General features: G+C 37.4%; 2 protein-coding genes across 3 annotated transcripts in view; both read right to left on the minus strand.

Annotated features, from left to right (window-relative positions):
* Positions 1–9,875: 9,875 nt before the first annotated feature.
* Positions 9,876–14,878, minus strand: LOC311300492 (uncharacterized protein). Its single transcript, XM_084424784.1, has 6 exons — positions 14,143–14,878; positions 13,128–13,405; positions 12,086–12,271; positions 11,752–11,845; positions 11,462–11,664; positions 9,876–10,395 (listed from the first exon to the last, which is right to left on the minus strand). Exons 1-4 carry the CDS (start codon positions 14,374–14,376, stop codon positions 11,818–11,820), a joined length of 726 nt encoding a protein of 241 aa, XP_084280910.1. The 5' UTR covers positions 14,377–14,878; the 3' UTR covers positions 9,876–10,395; positions 11,462–11,664; positions 11,752–11,817.
* Positions 14,879–19,548: 4,670 nt separating this feature from the next.
* fkbp10a (FKBP prolyl isomerase 10a) overlaps positions 19,549–21,442 on the minus strand; it is a 355,663-nt gene continuing 353,769 nt past the window's right edge. For both annotated transcript variants that reach the window (XM_084423726.1, XM_084423725.1), the window contains one exon: positions 19,549–19,864. In XM_084423726.1, coding sequence (XP_084279852.1) covers positions 19,676–19,864 — 189 coding nt within the window. In that variant the 3' untranslated portion in view covers positions 19,549–19,675. The remainder of the gene's footprint in view (positions 19,865–21,442) is intronic.

A 21,442-nucleotide genomic window follows, 5' to 3' on the forward strand; every position in this document is an offset into this window, starting at 1 on the left:
TGCGATTAATTGCGATTAATCACAGAAAAAATGTGTGATTAATCTAGTTAAAATTTTTAATCGATTGACAGCACTAATATATATATATATATACAGTATATATATACAGTATATATATACAGTATATATATATATATATATATATATATATATATATATATATATATATATATATATATATATATACAGTGCCCTCCACAATTAATGGCACCCCTGGTAAATATGATCAAAACTGGCTGTAAAAAAATAAATCTGCATCGTTTATCCTTTTGATCTTTCATTCAAAAAATTTGCAAAATTCTAACCTTTCATTGAAGTAAAAGAATTGAAAGTGTCTCTGAAGTATATTCCCATTAATATTTACCTTTTTTAGTACACCAGCGTGACTAGGAACATGAAACTCTCCAGCTATGACTCCGTGTTTCACAGGAGTTTAAATATGAGGAAACACAAAGGCCAAATCCCCTTAATCATCCATCACAATGAGTAAAACCACAGAATATAGTTCTGATGTGTAGCAAAAGATTGTTGACCATCACAAAATAGAAAATGGCTGTAAGACAATAGCTAAAGAATTGAAAATCCCCATTTTGACCATCAGGGCAATAATTAAGAAGTTCCAATCAACTAAAGATGTTACGAATCTGCCAGGAAGAGGACGTGTGTCTATACTGTCTTAATGCACGGCGAGGATGAAAGTTTGAGTGGCCGAAGACTCTTCAAGGATCACAGATGGAGAATTGCAGAGATTAGTCTTGGGGTCAGAAAGCCAAAAAAAAAAAAAAACTATATCCCCACATGTTGTTTGGGAGGGTTTCAAGAAAAATCCTCCTCGTTCCTCCAGAAACAAACTCCAGCAAATTTAATTGTCAGACATGACTGGAACTTCAAAAGGCACAGGGTTCTGTGGTCAGATGAGACTAAAAAAATCGCTTTTTGGCAGCAAACACACTAGATGGGTTTGGTGAACACAAGGATAAAAAGTACCCCATGTGTACAATTTAATATACTGTTGGATCTTTAATGTTGTGGGCATATTTTTCTGCTGGAGGTCCTGGACTTCTTGTTCAGATACATGGCATCGTGGATTCTATCAAATATCAACAGATAAAAAATCAAAACCTGATGCCTTCTGCTAGAAATCTTATAATGGGCCGTGGTTAGATCTTCCATCAGGACAACGATCCAAAACAAACATCAAAATCAACACAAAAATTTGTTGCGGAGCACAAAATGAAGCTTCTGCCATGACCGTCCCAGTCCCCTGACCTGATGAGTGGAGTGAACTGAAGAGAAGAAGCACAAACATGGATCTGGGAATCTGAAGGATCTGGAGAGATTCTGTATGGAGGAATGGTCTCTGATCTCTTGTCAGGTGTTCTCCAAACTCATCAGGCATTATAGGAGAAGACTCAGAGCTGGTATCTTGTCAAAAGGAGATTGCAAAAAGTATTTAATAAAAGGGTGCCAATAATTGTGGCCAACGTGTTTTGGAGAAAAACATTTATTTCATAATGTGATTTCCCCCCCACATTCAATTATTTTACTTAAATGAAAGGTTAGAATTTTGCTAATTTTTTGAATGAAAGATCAAAAGGATAACCGATGCAGATTTATTTTTTACAGCCAGTTTTGATCATATTTACCAGGGGTGCCATTAATTGTGGAGGGCACTGTATATATATAAATATAGCTGCGAGCAGCGATGAAGGGCCAAAGCCTAAAGGCACCGGGGTTGCAGTGCCACCGGATTGGGCCGATTATTATTATTTTTCTAACGACTATACAGGCACATTTGGGGCCCTTAACATGCTCAAAAACTCTTGAAACTTTGCACACGGGTCAGAACCTGCGGCCATCAGGGCCGGGCTGAAGCTGGTACCCGGGCGTGGCAGGGGGGCTCGACAGCGCCCCCTGGAACGGGATCCGAACACTTGTCCATAAATCAAACACGCTTGCATGTAATAATATGAAACTCGGTACACATATAGATCTCATCGGGCCGAACAACTTTCGTACTTTTACTTTTTACGCCAGCCCAACAGGAAGTCGGCTATTATGGTTTGTTTGGAAACGCATGCTGTGGAATTTGATGTACTCCTCCTAGGAAATTCATCCAATCGTCTCCAAACTCGGTCAGCATGAAGTGAAAACATTGAGAATGCTAAATTGCGGACGGATTTTTGATATCTCGAACGGTTTGGCCGTGGCGAGGAAACGAATTTATGGCGAATAAGGGAAACAGGAAGTGTGTTATAACTTCAGCATACATTAACCCTTAAAGACCGATACAGCCGCCCGCGGCATAAAATAACTATCGTTCTAAAATGTTTAATAACTTTTGAGTCGCTAATCCAATCTGTATGATTTAAAATGCACCGTAAAGATGTGATTCTCTGCTTTCCCGTGTTATCACGGGTGTCTCTATTGGTCATTCAGTGGCTCCGTAGTGCCGGTGATTGCGTCATCAAAATCTGCAGCAGTGATTCGTCAAGGAAACACATGTGGTTTCTTTCTCTGAGCCAAACAGGAACGATTGTTGATGCTTAGTCCCACCCCCATGCCCAGATTCGTCCAAACGGTCATCAACTCAACCAACAAACACAGTGATTGGTGATTTTAACAACCAATCACGTTTCTTTATACATTTTTAACAAACGCAATGCATTGAAAACTACGCATGAAAACTAACGGATGCAAAGTTTTTGACCATAGCGCAAAACACGAAAGAGAGCAAAACATGAAAGAGCATAAAACACGAAAGCATGAGTATGTAAAAAAAACAGTAGTACAAATCGGAGGATGTGTTAGAATTGATTTATTTAAACGAGTCGTTAGACCTGGTGGAACCTTCCGATTCAGAAGATTGTTTGAATCATTTGCACTGTTTATTTATCTATTTGTATTTAGTTTGTGAAGATTATTTGCACTATTTGTTCATTAGCACTCAGTATATTACCCTCAATTAACCATTTCTTCATTTGCACTGTTTATTTCTTTTTGTATTTAGTTTGTGAAGATTATTTGAACCATTTGTTCATTTACACTCTGTATATTGTATTGTTAGTATTTATATTGCACAGTTGTCATTACTTGTTATATTGTTTGCATTTGTTGTTCATGTTCAAATTATAATATAATTTTCTGAAGAAAAATGTTTGCTTCAGTGTTCTGTTGTAATATAACAACTTTTCTATTTACTTTACTTCCTGAACTTATTTGGACACATCTACATTGTCAGTAAATGTAATACACCTGTTTTTACTCAAAAACGCCTAGAATAATATTATAATAAATGGCTATAACTTGCTAAGGGATTGTTACGTGTAGACAAAATTTCATCTGGAAGTCTAAAACAACCAAGTCAGGAAGTTCTGTTTGAGTTCACACTGAAAACACCACATTTTTTGCTGCCGTTTTTCTTAAAATCCTGTTAATTTCATAAATTCTCTGACAAAAGAAATGTAAAACTGGGACTTTAAATGAGCTAGCTGGAAACTTTAGGTTCTCCTGTTTAAAATGATATATGGCACTTGATGCTTGCTGCTAGAATGGGTTAGAAAAACAAAGAAAAGTACAGGTGAGTCAGGCGCCCCAAAAATGTCCTAGGTCTTTAAGGGTTAACTGATCTTGATGAAACTTCAGCAGTGACATATATTGTTCTCATCGAGCCGGACAACTTTCTAATTTACAGTTATTAGCTCCGACCAACAGGAAGTCAGATATTTCGGTTTGAATGTGATTTTTTGGAGAATTCTCTCTCTCTCTCTCTGTATCTGTGTCTCTCTGTGTGTGTGGGGGTGGTGTGGGGGATTTGTCTGTTAGGAGAGATTTGCTTTATAATTGTTTTTCAAGGTTTCAGGGGCTTTTGGGGCCCTTAACGTGCTCGAAAACTCTTGAAACTTTGCACACAGGTCAGAACCTGTGGCCATCAGGGCCGGGCTGAAGCTGGTACCCGGGCGTGGCAGGGGGGCTCAACAGCGCCCCCTTGAATGGGGTCCGAAAACTTGGTCCATAGATCAAACTAGCTTGCATTAATTAATATGAAACTCAGCACACATATAGATCTCATCGGGCCAAACAACTTTCGCACTCTTAAGTTATACGCCAGCTTGTTTGGAGAACGCTTGCTGTGGAATTTGAAACACTCCTCCTAGAGAATTAATTAAATCGCCACCAAACTCGGTGTGCATGAAGTCAAGACATTTAGGATGCTAAATTGCGGACGGATTTTTGATATCTCGAACGCTTTGGCCGTGGCGAGGACATGAATTTATGGCGAGAAAAGATAAACATGAAGTGTTATAACTTCGGCACACATGAACTGATCTTGATGAAACTTCAGCAGTGTGTTCGTGGAAAGAGGCCGATCAGATGGATGTAACTATTGTGAGTCAAAGTTATAGCGCCACCAACTGGCAGCAGGAAGTGTGTCACTTTCAAAATGCTTTTGACAAAAGTGGGGGGGTTAGTTTTACCCACAGTTACAAAAATCAGTACGTATATTGGTCTCATCGAGCCGGACGACTTTCTAATTTATAGTCATTAGCTCCGACCAACAGGAAGTCAGATATTTTGGTTTGAATGTGGATTTCTTTACAAAATTGGCCTCTGAATTTTTACCCACTCCTCTTAAGTGGTTTATTTTATTCCCACCAAACTTTTTCAACATGATAAAAATACATTAAAGATGCTAAATTGTGAAAGGATATTTAATATCTCAAAAGGTTGTGCTATGGCGAGGGATTAAAGTAATGTAAAAAAAGGAAACACTAAAAGCCTCATATCTTCTAAAAATGTAATTATACACCATTTATTTCTATATAAACTTATACAAATATCAGAACTAAACCCATTTTATTCTTTTTTTTTTTCAATTTAAGAATTGTTTAAGTTTAAAAACAGCCAGAATGTTTTTTTAGTCCAAAAAATAAATAAATCATGTCATTCATAGTGCTATACTTCCCCCTTGTGTTCAAAATCAGGTAGGCCTATTGTATGTATATAAAAATATACTAGGTATGTGACGGTGAGAATATTTTACCACCGGTTAATCAACGTGTGACACCGCTGGGGGCTTTTGAATCGCTAACTTAAAAACGAAAGTAAAATATGTTCGTCCGCACGGACATTGATAATTGTGCAGAGCAGAGCGAGCATTTCCAATGAATTCCTATGGAAGTAGGAATGAACTAAAAAACATTGACTCTGTTCTGCTCGTTCCTCGCCGTGGATGCGCACCGTTATGAATGCCCGTGCAGCCGTGAGCATTTTAGTTTAATTTTAAAATTAACGCCTTTCGGGGGGCGGATTGCTTGAAATTATTTTACAAAAGCACAATGTTGTGTTTTATTGCGATTGTACACAAATATAAGTTAACACTTTGCAGTTTGAATGTCGTCCTGTATGAACAAAATGACGGAGTATGTTTTTATGTGTCCACTGTTCAATTGCGCCCGCACCACACAAACACACACACACACACACACACACACCCACACACACACCCACACACACACACATTCCAGCATTGCAATTTTGACATCGCAGCCTGTTCATTATAGCCTTAATAAAATATAATAATAAAATAGTCAACCTAACATATAAAAATTACACTGCTCTGTTTAAATAGTCAGTACTACAATTGGTCCCATTCACAGTAAGCAATGCTCTACTGTGATGTTTCCAAGCACATTTTTGCGTGTGTGAAGAGGATGATTTTTTTCCGTCGATATTGGAACACGAGTGAAGTACAAAGCCTATAATAAAAGTAGTTTAGCATCCAAATACATTGCAAATGTTGAAACATTTTGATTCTAATGAGAGGGTTACGTGAGCCCAACACTGCTTACTTTCGTTTTTATTTTTACATTAAATTTAAAGGATTTGTTGTGGAATATTTTGAGTGTATCATAAATATATATATATATATATATATATAAATATAGCTGCGAGCAGCGAAGAAGTGCCAAAGCCGGCGGCACCGCCACCCGCCAGCAAGGGAAATGTTTGGAATAACAAGTAGGACTGTGTGCGGCACAGCTTGCCCTTTATATTGTACAACAGACCAATTAAATTAGGCAGAATAACTTTTTATATGTTTGGTTGACTGTGTTTCATTTTGATAATGAGCAGTCTGCGATATGAAGCAACGCCAGAACTGATAGCCTAATATGTTGTGTGAGAGCACGATGCGCGAGCGCCATCACTTGGATTTGTTCCACTGCTGGGAAATAACTTAATACTCTGTTATTTATAGTCATACAGAAAATATGACATCATCCGAAACAGTAAAATGTATTATTTTTAGCGCGTTTCTGTCTCTTTAGATCTTTCTGGCGCTCACCAAAAATGAACCAAAATACAGAGAATAGCCTTCTTGGCGCGCCTACTTTTGAAAGTCAACATTTAGATTATTTAACGTTAAATGCATTATATATGCCCGAGTCACTTTGGAATAAATCACAGCGTTTCATGATAAAACGTGACTTAGCCTATACAGTCCGGAAATAGGTTATAGCAAATTCAGACCAACTGCTGGTCTACACAGAGAAAAAGCCCTTAGGCTCTTCTGTTGTACCGAGCTATTCGTTAGTCTAATTGTTTGATGAGAAAATTAAATGTAGCCTATAGTTGCAATACACGCGTTTTGTATGCTCCGTGCAACTGCTGCAGCGGACTATTATTAGGCTACTAGAATATTAGAAATCTAATACTCAAGCTGTTTTCTCATTTTTCTACTCTTAATATTAAATAAAAAAAACGACTGAACGAAAGATACATGGATTCTCTTGAACCACCACTGCGTTTGCGGCAGAAAGCTACTGCACTGCAGCCAAAATGCTCTGTTCGACTTATCTGAGATCCGTTACTCTTCCCTGTGGATGACCTGTGATCTACTTTCTGTAAAATCTGAATTTTTGAACTTTAATTTTTGAACTTTAATTTTAAAAAACTGAATTTAAAGTTCCGAATTTCTTCATCTTGAAAACTTGAATCTGTATTTTTTTAAACTGAATATTTGCAGTATACGAATTCAGAACAAAAAAACTAGCTGTTTGAGGTCCGTGTACTTTTTCGTTCATTCATTATTCTATTTTGGAGGTCACATGGGAAACGAAAAATAAGTGATATATGAATTTTTACACTTCTGTATCACTTGTTAAATGAAAGTGAATGTCATGTTTTCATCTGTTTTAGGGATTGAAAATAAAATACTGAACCATTGAACAAAAGAAAAAATAATTTACAAAAAAGCCATTCTGAACCGCGTTTGGGTCTATTTTTGACATATGTTTTGGTTGACCTGGAAGTACTAACTTACTCGGGGTTGGGAATTGCTTTGGATGGTTTTGTTTTGATATTGTCATCTGGATGACATGGCGTCTTTGGAGGCATATTCCGAGACAATTTGTGACATGTTGCGAAGGCATGCGACGCATGCAGATATTGCACAGCACCTTACGGACATTGGCGCAGGACGTGGCTGCTCTGTGATGAGTGTTCGACGATTTTGTAATGTTCACAACCTCAAGCGAGTAGTATCTGATGCACAGTTGGAAATTGCCGTTTCGTCAGCAATTGAAGAGGTAAGGGTTTTTTTAAAGCCAAACTCGGATGATGTTCTTTATTTGAACAAGTTTCTTAATCATCTTCAACTTTTGTAGACTGGCCCAACTTTTGGTCGAAAGTTTATGACTGGTTACCTGGCGACCAAAGGGATTATTGCTGCAGAAAATCGGGTTGGTGGAGTCCTGCGCGGGGTGGCGAGACCCTACCACGAAATGAGATGCAAGGTATACCATTGCCTATGACTATTGCATGAAATAAGCTAAGAAAGGAATAAGCATTTGCAATTGCACTATGAACTTCCTACTGCACTCTGGCTTGTGCCTCCTGCACCAAGCACTTTATGGACTGGTTCACAACATGTACATTTTGTGTTTTATGTAATATGCATGTATGTTGTCTATGTTGGTGTGTTAATGTCATGTGTGATATGTGTGAGCACACCAAGACAAATTTCCATCAACTGCTGTTGAAATGGTTATAGTAAAACTTGAACTTGAACTACTTAGAGCTGTATTGTAGCCTGTATAGGCAAATCCATTTAACACTTGTCATTCATTTCATATTACAGGGTCTGCGGAACTTCAATCCAGTGCCATACTATGCTGCCTATATGGGGCATAAACTCCATTTAGACCAAAACGAGAAACTCGCAATGTTTGGAGTGACACATGTGTTGGCCATAGATGGATATTCTAGCAAAGTAGTGGCACATGCAACAATGCCTGTAAAGAATAACCTCATTATTCATGAGAACGTTTACAGGTAGGCAATTTGTTCCATTCACATTTGTTAATGTAATGCAGTTTTGCTCAAATGTAGCCTATACTAATTAGCAACCCTAAATAGCACTAAAAAAATGATACATGTCCTCTACCCACACTTTGTATTTCCACCATATTTCATGGTAATATTGGCTGTAGTTTTAAACCTACTTACAATCAATCAACCTATGTAAAACGTAGCTACCTATATGACCTTATCCCCAAGGATGTTTTACTGTAAATACAGCTCAACTCTGATCTCTTTCATGTCTTTACAATTCAAGGTCTGCTGTGGTAAACTATGGAATGTGGGATCAGGTGCGTGTTGACCACGGCAAGGAATTCTACTTGACACTCTTCATTCAGGAAATTCTTGCGTCCCACAGACATTGTCAGGACAAACCACCATACTACCAAAGCACATCAACAAAGGTAAAAAAAAAAAATAAAAGAAAGAAAGGAGTATGCAGACATTTCAAAAACATTCACACATGTAGTTGTTGTGGACTGCGCCTTGGTTACATTTAGTTATTTAATTGATGCTTTTATCCAATCAACCGAGAACTAATATTCAAGCTACAATTCAACAAAAGCCTTGGTGTAAAAAGTGTAAAATTAAAGCTACATTTTACTTACTCCAAAAGGTCTCTAAAATATTTTCACCCCTTACTATGCTCCATAAACACATTCATATTTGTTTTTTCTATAGAATCATAAAGTTGAGCGGATGTGGCCTGAGGTTAATAGCAGGGTAAATTACCCACTGAAAGAGGCCCTTATTCACCTTACCGACCAAGAACTCCTGGACATGGACTGCAACATCAGCAGATACTGTGTGTCTAACCTGACTAGACAACTGTCTGAACTGGGCATGAGGAGAGTAATTGACACTTGGAATGCACACAGAATTCCTGGTATGGTAAAACCAGTTACAGAAAAGAAAAATCATAAACTTTCCTCAGTTGCATTGTATTTTATGGTTACAATTTAATTACAGGAAAAGGAATACCCAATCAACTAGCAAGAAATGGGTGTCTGAAAAAAGTCCCAGAGGGGCTACTACCTCACGCGCCTGAAGCAGCTGACCTTTATGCAGAGGAATTGGGAAACCCCTTAACAAGAGTCTCCTCCTTTGGAGCAGACCCATTCCGAAGTGAAGAGAAGTTGAACGTTGAACGTCTTTTTGGGCAAACATACCCTGATATGTCATATCTGTACAACTGTGTTGTTAACAGGGATTTTAAACCTTTTCAAGATGCATTGATCCACCTTGTAAACTTGACTAAATCTCACATCTAGTACAACTATGCATGTACAGCATTCATAGCTGTACTGTATAATAAGGGGATAATGTATAGAACGGCAGTCATTACTGGGAAAACAAGTCCTTACAGGGCGAACCAGACCCTGACACGACGTGGAGGTGTCTTGCTTCGCACTGAAGGGACTTATTTTCTCAATAATGACTGCCTTTCTATACATTATCCCCTTATTATACAGCTACTTGACAAAAGACAGAAACTTCACATAATGTGTTTTTTTCATTAACATTTTTATTGACCTCTGCTGAGAAACAAAGTTAACCAAAAGCTACTTGCCAAAATGTAAACATAAACTTCACCCAGTGTAAAAAATGTTTAAAAGTATTTGTTTGTTACTGTTTTGCTTCTGATAAATAAAAACATTCTTTGTAACACAGCTTATATGATTCAAAAAGGTATTTTTTTTCTTGACAGTGGCCAATTATACAGCACAATGGTCAATTATTCAAAAAGGTCCAACCTCCGAACATTGGTAAGGCCGATCAAGTGAACAGAATATTTTACAGGATAATGAACAGCATCACTAACAATAACAAAACAAAGTGTTTAATCCACCTTAATTATCTCCTCTAAAGCATTCAAGGCCTCAGAAAGGCCAGACACCTCCACAATGTTGATGGCAAAGTTGTCTGCCCTACACATAACACACTGAGTTGAGGTCTGCAGTGAGTGATTGATGCATGATTTGCATCCGATTATGGCTCTGCAGCATTTTGAGAGAATCGGTTCCTTCACTGGCCCTGCAAGACAGAGATGAGAAGTACTAAGACACAGAGTTGCACCTGAAATTATTCTAATTATTATTGCAAATTATTTGTAAGCAAAACATAAATACGGGTACTCTCTGAGCAATATACTGTATACATATAGTATCAAATTATTAAGCCACTGCATGACAAGTGTCTTTAGTACTTGCTGCATATTGATATCCATGCAGCAGGTCTGGGAGTGCTCCTTAGAATTATTAGAACATACGTCGATAGCCTCCAGTTTACTTACTTTAGATTTGTATAGATTGTTATAAATGGTTAAAAAAAAATTCTTCGTATTTCCAAATTTATGAATTAATCAATCTTCCCCTTCATATGCTGCAAGTTTCTGTGCCAGAGAAAGCAAAGCATCACCTAACCATTTCCAAGCTTGACTTTAGACAGTGGACTTTATGTATGCTTCTTTCTTCCTCCTCCTGACACACTACTATTACATAGGCCCAATCAGAAAAGAATCCTGAACAAAAAAAATGTATATGAATCAAAGAACTTTGGGGATTTTCTTCTGTGGTATTATGAAACAAAACTTGATTTTTTGAGCTAACTGGCTTGGTCTGGAGGATGAAAAACTAATGAAGTGCAATATGTTAAAAGCATAGCGTCATGCACTAGGGCTGTTTTGCTCCCTCTAGCACTGGAAACCAGTAGCATGTGAGGGAGAGGATGGATCTATTCAAATATTTTGAAAGATTTAAGAAAACCTATAACCCATAGAAACCCTGATGTAATACAGTCAACCCCTCATAGTCTTTCCATGAGAAATGGATTACTATTTCTCAGGAACAAGACTAAGCCCTGGTGTGTGGCTAACATTTCCAGTAGGCCATAACAGTAAAAGAGTGCTCTTCTTAGTACAAAAGACATAATGTCATAAAGGGTTTGAATAATGTTGATACTGCAGTAGTGATTAAAAGTGGCATTTTGGTGGCATTTTGTATTGAATAAACAAAAACAAAAAAACCCCATCTGTTTGCTTTAAGGGAAACGCCAACTTTTAGGGGAAGTAGCTTGTTTGAAAGTGTAACAATCAACATACCCTTGCACACAGAACAGGTGAATGCCGCACGAACATGCTCAGCTTGTGTCTCCATCAAGACGTAAATGTTTCTCGACTCGATGGCCAGCTCAGACAGGTTTTTTATAACTTGAGTCACATCATGGAGCGACTGGGCAGCCATCACGACCTCTTCTATTTTATCATAAACCTCCTGAAGGTCCATTGAATCGTCACCTTTTCTGCTAAAAACAAGAACAGCATTAATAGCTTTGAGTAAATTGTTTTATAGACCAATTATTTTGACAGTTCATTTGTTTAAGGGTACTTACGTTGATCTCCTTCTTTTCCCACTCTTCATATCGGCAAACTGCTGCTCTGGCACTGCAAGGATTTTTCTAGCATTCTGCTTCCAATAGATAGAGCCTATAGAGAGGAAACAATAGTATTTCAGATAAATAGATCTATGGATGCATAGGCAGTCAGGCAAGAAAAACATCCACAATACTACAGAGATGAAAAATATCTATGATTGAAATGACCCAGTACTTTTTGGAGGGACCAATGTAAGCAACACAATATTCAAACCTTCGAAAGGGGCGCCTAGCTTGCAAAGGTTTAAGAACCCCTGATCTAGACTACAAAGATAAAGACATTTTTTTTAACCTCTGGTTCCCTCCAAGTATCTCATTCCCCTGTCCGTCTGTCAGCACCAAAGGGTCATAGGCTCCCAGGGCATCTTGGACTTTTGTCAGAACGCCCTGCACAGTGGCATCACCCTCCATGAACCTGATGACGATCATTCTGCTGGGCTGAAGTTTTCCATGTACAAATTCGGCCATGAACACAGATCTAGAATATATTCAAAGTAGATTAGTAGATACCCATTTACTTCAAGGCTGTAAGACTGGACTAATGCTAAACACAACATATGGAGAACAATGTCACAGCCAATTAGGTTAACTGGCAACATGAGTTTGTACATAAAAGAGCATAATCTAAGCATCAGTAAAGATCTGGATTTGTTCATTACTTATTTATTGCACAGCAATATTGGATTTCTGCTATCTTTGAGGCTTAGAAAATATGATCCAATTCTATAATGAAAAGCATTGTCTGGACTCTAGGAAGCATAGAATAACCCCTGTCTATGAAAACTATACCATGCAAATGACATTTAGGCATGATACAAGTGTGCAGCATTCTTATCTGTGCTATAGTTTTTTATTGTTTAGAGTAATCAAAATGTGTCACTTTTTGGAAATAATTAACTTTTTGTGTTCTGGGACCATCCAGCTTTCTATAAGTGCTCAGTTGAAAAGTCTGCATATAAAATGGTATGGGGGTGCATAGCATGGACATTTTAGGGAAGGCTTCATCATTCATCTAAAATGGACAGTTAGGAGTCAATATTCTTTCACATTTGGTGCATGAACAGTGGAAAATTATTAACAATGGATTGTAGGGCAGTCAAAATCCTGTATTGGTCAGGAATGGATGCTCTTTAGCACATAATTGTCTTTCGCCAGTTACCATAATTAGATGTAACAGGTCCTTTCTGGTGTTGTGTTTAGCATTACTCAACTTTTCCTGCCCCAACTTTTCTGAGACATGTTGCTGTCATCAAATTTCAAATGAACAATACATATCCCCAAAAAACAATGAAATTATTCAGTTTTACCTAACCAACAAATGCAACTCTACATACCTCTGATATGATTTTGACTGTGTGGCCCTTGGGGGTAGGCCTGCTGTTGCGGATGAAGTGGTGGCACTGGCACCTTGACGAGCAAATGCGAAGCGCTGTTGGGGTTGGGGTTGGGGTTGGGGATGGGGATGGGGTGATAGTTGCAGGGCTTCAGAGGCTGCCCCATGCACCTCATATTGTGCTCGGGGCACCAAATCTATTGTGCTAAAATACTCATTGCCTGAGGGGAACACCGCCATGTTGGAGGCATCTGTTAGGAACACAGTCGGTGGTGACACCTAAAACATAATAAAACATAAACATCACCAGAGTATAAGTTCAGTTTAGTGTCCCAAATTCCCTGTTGGGTTTTCTACCATAATTGTAATGATTTTGTTCAAAACATTAAACTACCACATGTATAGTTTGACTCTGGGTGCTTTGTAATGCCCCTGCTCATAAAGTCATCTTTGTTGTGTGGCTACTGTGCAAAACAAAACAAAAAGTCATCCTGGGCCGAGTTTACCAAAGCCACTGCCCACTGGTGTTTACTGGTGTTTGGCGCCGTGGAAGGCCACAGCGCCACAGATGTTGCCCACAGCACCCTGACACCATTGAAGAGATAGCTACATTTTTGCCGCACACAACAATGTCACTAATTAGGCCTAAATTCACATTAAACCACCTGCTACTTAACAACAGAGCTCTTCTTATCATCAACATACCTGTCTGTCTTAGTTTTTGTGGCGCATGAATAACCGAGAGGGCTGGGAGATGTGGGAACAACGTGATTCTGCACTTATTAATTCCATTTATAGCACAATTTATGAAGTGGTTTAAAATGTTGTTCAATCTCATGTATTTTCTCCCAGTTTCCATAAGATAACATCTTGCCTACAATTATATCTACAGGGAAAGCCACATTGTGGCTATGCAAATTGTGAACGAGAGCGATGCTAACATGCATTCATGTTAGCAAATACAGTCTAAGAAAAATAAGGTTTTAAAAGAACAGAAAACGTATTTCTAAACTTACCTGGAAAATCGTTCCAATTTTATTGGTGGTCATGTCCTCTTCTCGGAGGCTGACCCGTTTTGGCCCTCTAAACAACATGTAATGAATCTGATCCATGATTTTGTCGTGGATATGAATTTCGCTCCTTGCACAATATGGCGACCGTTGACGTTCGAGTGTGTGGGCCAGTACTTCCGGTGAAAACTTCCGGTGATCTGACAGCGAGAGCGAGAGACAACAGCGACTGAGTTCCATTACCACAGAGATATTTTTTCACAATGAGTGTTTTTAGGATTCAAGAGAGGAGACTTGCCTTTCAGAGGGTGACAGCCTCAGCACTTCATCGTTGTGTGCCGTTATGTACCGTTTTGTCGCATTCCCCGTTGACGATGCGGGACGGGCTGAGTGGATGCAGAAGATCCGGGGGGATGACTTCAACCCGACCAAATTTTTAAATGCATATAATTCTCAGTGTATTTCAGTGTATTTTGTGCGTTTCTATACTTTATATTACTGCATTTATTTTGTGCAAGTGAGATGAGTAAAGACCATCTTTTTCATGAATCATTATCTGTCTGGTGTTTATAAGCAGCACACACAGTATTTTACTACCTGTAAAAATACACAAACTTAGCTATATTAAATTGTTTGTGGTACCTACAGTTAAAAATGTAAAATATGTGATGATAATATTGATCGAGCAATTGATGTAAGTAATTGAGAAAATAGTATTAATGGAGATAAATTGTAGCCTATCACAGGGCAAACGTGTGAATGTTCACGGTGCATTTTATGTGTAACAACATTGGCTATTGAATCATTCGTCGTTGGTTTGAATTAACAAATTCAAATACTCGGTGTTGCTAAAAACATTTCTTTTTGAATACAAAGCGGGTGCACTTTGAACTCGTGAGTGCAAATCATGCTTTGGCTCCAGCTAGTCGGCAACAAATGGTCTTTCGCGACACTTTATTGCACCTTGGAGGATAACCAGGCTTTGCAAAGTTCTGCATTCCAAACCCCCTTCCCCTCTCTGGACCACAGAGAGATAATGAAACATTCTATGTGACACACACACACACACACACACACACACACACACCAAACATCCTTTGGGTGCAACTTCATATAGAAATATGGCTCTTGAATGTATACCCTCCGAAATGTATGTGTGATTAGTTTGCTTTATAATAGAGGTGTGGTTTCGAAATGTATTCTTTAATCAATAGTGTTTTAATTAGAGAATGTTCACTAACATTCTCTGGCAATTGGCTCCCCCCCCCCCACTTCGTTTTTATTGCCCTAACGGAATGTCAAGCAAACTGAGATTCCAGGAGAGGAGTAGGAATAAAGTGTTAATCCTACATTTATGTATAACCACTTAAGAAGGATTTGATTTTCCCATATCAAATTTGTGTATCTGCAATGTTATCGTGTATTAATCAAAACTTTAAAATGTTTGTAATTATGCATATCTTATGTAACTTGGTGTCCCTACAATCTTCCTATGACAAGTTTCATATCTCTGTAATTCTCTCAATCTAACAGAGTCGAATTTCAATAGCAGAATGCAGTAATGTACATTGTTTTATACATTGCACATGTCTTGAGCAAATCGTCTCAAATTTGATATCCCTCATTACTCATTCGAGTAGGCGTGGCTTACGAGACAAAGAAAATTTTCCCGCTCTGAAATCTCTGAAGGTTATTGGTCGGCGTATGCACAGAGGCGTGAACCCATCTTTTTCCATAAAAGACCAACTCAAAGAATTCTTCAGAGAGCACTTTTACGAACCCTCTTCGCCAGCGAGAAGATCCATATGGCTCCCTAAGGGAGCATTCTCCGTTCTCTTTTATTTTCTTTAAGTCTTTTCTTTATTTTCGTATTCGGACTCAGCGAAGCAAACGCAGCAAACAACTTCAACTCAAAGAAAAAGACTCTTTTGAAAATCCCGCGGCCGCGCTCAACCAAAGCAAGCCCTGCTTTCTTAAAGAAACACAAACTCGAACTCAGCGGTCTTCAGCAACAAAGAGAACCATTTTGCAAGATAAGTTTATTGAACTTTTAATGTGATTTGATTCCTTGTTGTCTCTCAAGGTTACCCTGCCTGTGACTTTGCCTAACTGTGATCGATCTTTGATCGCACATGTTAGTTTCACTTTCTCTCATCTCTCTCATTGTCCGATCTCTCTCTCTCTCTCTCTCTCTCTCTCTCTCTCTCTCTCTCTCTCTCTCTCTCTCATTTTCGTTATGCGTTTAGTCTTGTATTTGTTTACGTGTTCTGTATATACATACCTATTTACTCTGTGTGAATCGTAGTTATGTATTCATTAGTTCAATTATTAAATTCCATATATTCCTGATTGTCTCAATGCTCATTTACGGAGTCAATGATTTGTTGATCTTAAGCTACAGAGCTGATTTGTTACCTAATTTTATAAGAACAGGAGAGTTGTTTTCATGGCCAGAAAATAGCTTTCTTTGAATTATAAGAAAGAGATAATTTTGTTGAGAAGTTGATGGAATTAATTTCACGACCAGTTTGCGGGACAAACAACTGTTTAATTAATACATTTAATTTCCCTTAAAAATTATTCTGATTAATTGATCTGAAAGAGGGACCTTTTTGTATATTAATGATTAAATTATAATTCATTGTAACTGAATATTGATGTATACGAATGGGTCTAAATTTCAGCTTCAATAATTTATTAATATTGTAAGAATATAGATGAATCAACCCGATTCATAATTTTGATTCCCTATAATCATTTGAGCTAAGTAATATTCCTTACATATGCAAACAACTCTAATCGTAGTTGTAAATCTATATTTACAGTAGGCATAATTGTCATTGCGTATGCAGCATGAGTCAAATACAATCTTCTGTTCGTGAACAGTTGTATTTCATTCATTATCTGACTATGCATCCGTGCATTTAATTGCCATTGGCTCGTGTGATAGTAATATGGATCTTAGTAGTATTTTAAGTGATACTGACAATAATAATTGATACTTCGCACGACGGTGTAATTTACTTCCGGGTAAAGATAGGATCAGTCAAATTAAATACAATAAACGTACAAATAAATATTACAAATTAAAAAACGATCGGAAATGTCGTCCAATTTTCTAATACTATTATTTGATGACAACAATACATTTGGAAAACAAAATACAGCCATTTCTGCTTTTTTTCTTTTAAACAAAAAACCAAGCTGCACCCTTTTTTAAATTTCATCTTTCATTCCGAAATATACGGAAGCGTATTGCATTCACTTGAGGAAAAAAAATCTACTCTGTTTTTCTGAATTAATGACTTAATTATCTCAGAATTACGAGATAATTTTCATGAAAAAAAAAAATTTGCTCTGTTTTTCTGAATTAATGACTTAATTATCTCAGAATTATGAGATAATTTTCATGAAAAAAATGTTTTTTGCTCTGTTTTTCTGAATTAATGACTTAATTATCTCAGAATTATGAGATAATTTTCATGAAAAAAATTTTTTTTGCTCTGTTTTTCTGAATTAATGACTTAATTATCTCAGAATTCTGAGATAATTTTTTCTTGAAATAAAAATATTTGCTCTGTTTTTCTGAATTAATGACTTAATTATCTCAGAATTCTGAGATAATTAAGTCATTAATTCAGAAAAACAGAGCAATTTTTTTTTAAATGAAAAATTATCTCATAATTCTGAGATAATTAAGTCGTTAATTCAGAAAAACAGAACAAAATATTTTTTTATGAAAAATGATCTCAGAATTCTGAGATAATTAAGTCATTAATTCAGAAAAACAGAGCAAATATTTTTATTTCAAGAAAAAATTATCTCAGAATTCTGAGATAATTAAGTCATTAATTCAGAAAAACAGAGCAAAAAAAATTTTTTTCATGAAAATTATCTCATAATTCTGAGATAATTAAGTCATTAATTCAGAAAAACAGAGCAAAAAAATTTTTTTCATGAAAATTATCTCGTAATTCTGAGATAATTAAGTCATTAATTCAGAAAAACAGAGTAGATTTTTTTTTCCTCAAGTGAATGCAATACGCTTCCGTAGAAATAGAATAATGAATGAACGAAAAAGTACACGGACCGTTTGAAAATACATGTCTATAAAATTCAGCCATAAAAACATTTCAATTTGTTACATTTCAAATGTTCAATATTCATTTAAAAAAATCTAATTCAGAACTATTTAAACTACCACCTAAAATTCAATTTTGTTGGATTTCACTTGTAAATAATTCAAATTTACACAATTCAAATTCAAATCATATTGTCATATTTTAAGCTCCATAATCCTATACCCTAGCGCAGGGTTTCTCAAACTCGGTCCTGGAGGGCCACTGTCCTGCACAGTTTAGCTCCAACCCTGATCAAACACACAAAGCTGTGAGTTTCTAGTGATCCTGAAGACATTGATTAACTTGTTCAGGTGTGTTTGATCAGGGTTGGAGCTAAACTGTGCAGGACAGTGGCCCTCCAGGACCGAGTTTGAGAAACCCTGCCCTAGCGCGTCTACACATCGACGTCGGCTGGGTGCTAATTCTTGTTCCCCTAACTAGCTTTCTTCCTGCGCAGGAATAATCGACAAACAGACTTCCGCAAATGTCCTCTAAATGCTTTAATCACGGCCGGAGGATCTTTCGAGCAGTTCTCAGAGAATCTCCCCCAAGAAGAAGCAAGGCCGGATGATCTCAGACAAATTCCATTGAGAATCCCATCAGCTAACACGAATACAACAGTTTTTATAGAATAAGGAGGTATGGCAAAAATGTCATGCTGCATTACATAATTTCCCCACAATTTGATTGGTTTTCAAAGACAAACCCTTCTGTTACTAGGTAAAGCAAACTTTGTTTTAATGATTACTTCATTGTTAATCACAAGGTTCAAACTTAATCATCTGTTTAGTTTCATTTCCCATATTTGTTATTTGTACACTCACACAACCAAAGTAAAAGGGGTATGGCAACACAACATACAACATTCAAAAACACAGGACAGAACGTTTTAGTACATTGTGTTTTAAAGTGTTATGTTAGGCCTAAAAAGAGAAATAAGGTTAGATGTTAGAAACATGGTTAGTTTAATATACAGTTTACTATTTTATCTATTAAAAATCCACCACAAAGGTCATTTATTAAAACATATCTTCTAATGCGGCCTCTTAAACACTGCAACAATTATTATTATTATTTTTATAGTGCAATTTATGTCATTGGAACTGTGGCGAGCAGGACGAGGCCGAGGGCCGTGGGAGAGCGGCACGAGGCCGGTGGCGTAATTACTTATGAGCGACACCTGCGCGACGCACCGGTCTCGTATTTCGTATGCGTTGCGCAGGTGTCGCTCATCAGTAATTACGCCACTGGCCTCGTGCTGCTCTCCCACGGCCCTTGGCCTCATCCTGCTCGCCACAGGAACCTTATCCATTACCGAACCTATGGATCCCCTTGACGAAGGGTGAATTATTCAGCCAATTACAATTGAATTATAAAAACCTGATAATACCTGAATTATACAAACTAGTTTGTTGCCCTTACAGCTCCTCATGTATAGGCACTTCCTCTTCCTCATTTACTGTGATGTTCAGTTCATCTTCAGTTATCTTGCCATCTGTGTTGCGATCTTGATTTTTGAACATGTCCTTTAGGACAGTGTCACTGTCTATACCTGGATGTATGCGGCCTCTGCCTTCAGCCACCTGTAGCATAATGAATGCTGAAAACTGCAGAAGAAAAGAACAAAAATAATCGGTAAGCAGATGCGATATACATGCATGTCACAAGTCATACCAGTCACAGAGGTCTCTGTATTTTCTCTTCAAATGTGTGTGATAGGAGGGAGTCTGTTTAATTGTATGCTGACTTGATTAGACATTTTGTGTTCTCGAGTCACCAGGCACTGTTGTTGTGCAAATGAGCGCGCCAGAGCGCATTAACCCTCTGGGGACTAAGCCCTTTTTGGTCCGTTTTCTCTATTTTTACATTTGGGCTTATAAACCATATGTAATGGAGATGGAACACCATGTGTTTGGTATCTATGGATTCAGAAGACCCTAAGCTAACATAAGAATGCATGTAATGTGTTTATAAAGCAAGTATGAGTAAAAAATGTACAATATACTAGAGTATTTCAAAAACGAAAAGTTTATTTTAGTCATTTATTACTGAAAATCACACCTCACAACAATAGTGAACAGTTTTTGAACAAAATATATATTTTTCAAACCCTTTGCTTGACATAAATTTGTAATTGTTCAATCAAAAGTGTAAAGAACAATGAAATAATGAACTTTATATACAAACAGTCCCAGGCGTTTTGTCAGCTTCGGATTTCTCCTCGTCACTTTCCAGTAATTGTTCCAGAGCTTGTTCTGAGGTAAATCTTTTACTGCTTGCCATCATAAAAGTTAAAACAATAAAATAATAATGCTATAATTGCTAATATGCTATATATACAGTGCCCTCCACAATTAATGGCACCCCTGGTAAATATGATCAAAACTGGCTGTAAAAAATAAATCTGCATCGTTTATCCTTTTGATCTTTCATTCAAAAAATTTGCAAAATTCTAACCTTTCATTGAAGTAAAAGAATTGAAAGTGGGGGGAAATCACATTATGAAATAAATGTTTTTCTCCAAAACACGTTGGCCACAATTATTGGCACCCCTAGAATTTTTTACGAGTAAAATATCTCTGAAGTATATTCCCATTAATATTTACCTTTTTTAGTACACCAGGGTGACTAGGAACATGAAACTGTCCAGCTATGACTTCGTGTTTCACAGGAGTTTAAATATGAGGAAACGCAAAGGCCAAATCCCCTTAATCATCCATCACAATGAGTAAAACCACAGAATATAGTTCTGATGCGTAGCAAAAGATTGTTGAACTTCACAAAATAGAAAGTGGCTGTAAGACAATAGCTAAAGAATTGAAAATCCCCATTTTGACCATCAGGGCAATAATTAAGAAGTTCCAATCAACTAAAGATGTTACAAATCTGCCTGGAAGAGGACGTGTGTCTATACTGTCTTAATGCACGGCGAGGATGAAAGTTTGAGTGGCCAAAGACTCTTCAAGGATCACAGATGGAGAATTGCAGAGATTAGTTGAGTCTTGGGGTCAAAAAACCCTACATCCCCACATGTTGTTTGGGAGGGTTTCAAGAAAAATCCTCCTCGCTCCTCCAGAAACAAACTCCAGCAAATTTAATTGTCAGACATGACTGGAATTTCAAACGGCACAGGGTTCTGTGGTCAGATGAAACTAAAAAAAGAGCTTTTTGGCAGCAAACACACT

This window comes from Rutilus rutilus (assembly GCF_951802725.1).
Source record: "Rutilus rutilus genome assembly, chromosome: 11".
NCBI classification, from domain to species: domain Eukaryota; kingdom Metazoa; phylum Chordata; class Actinopteri; order Cypriniformes; family Leuciscidae; genus Rutilus; species Rutilus rutilus.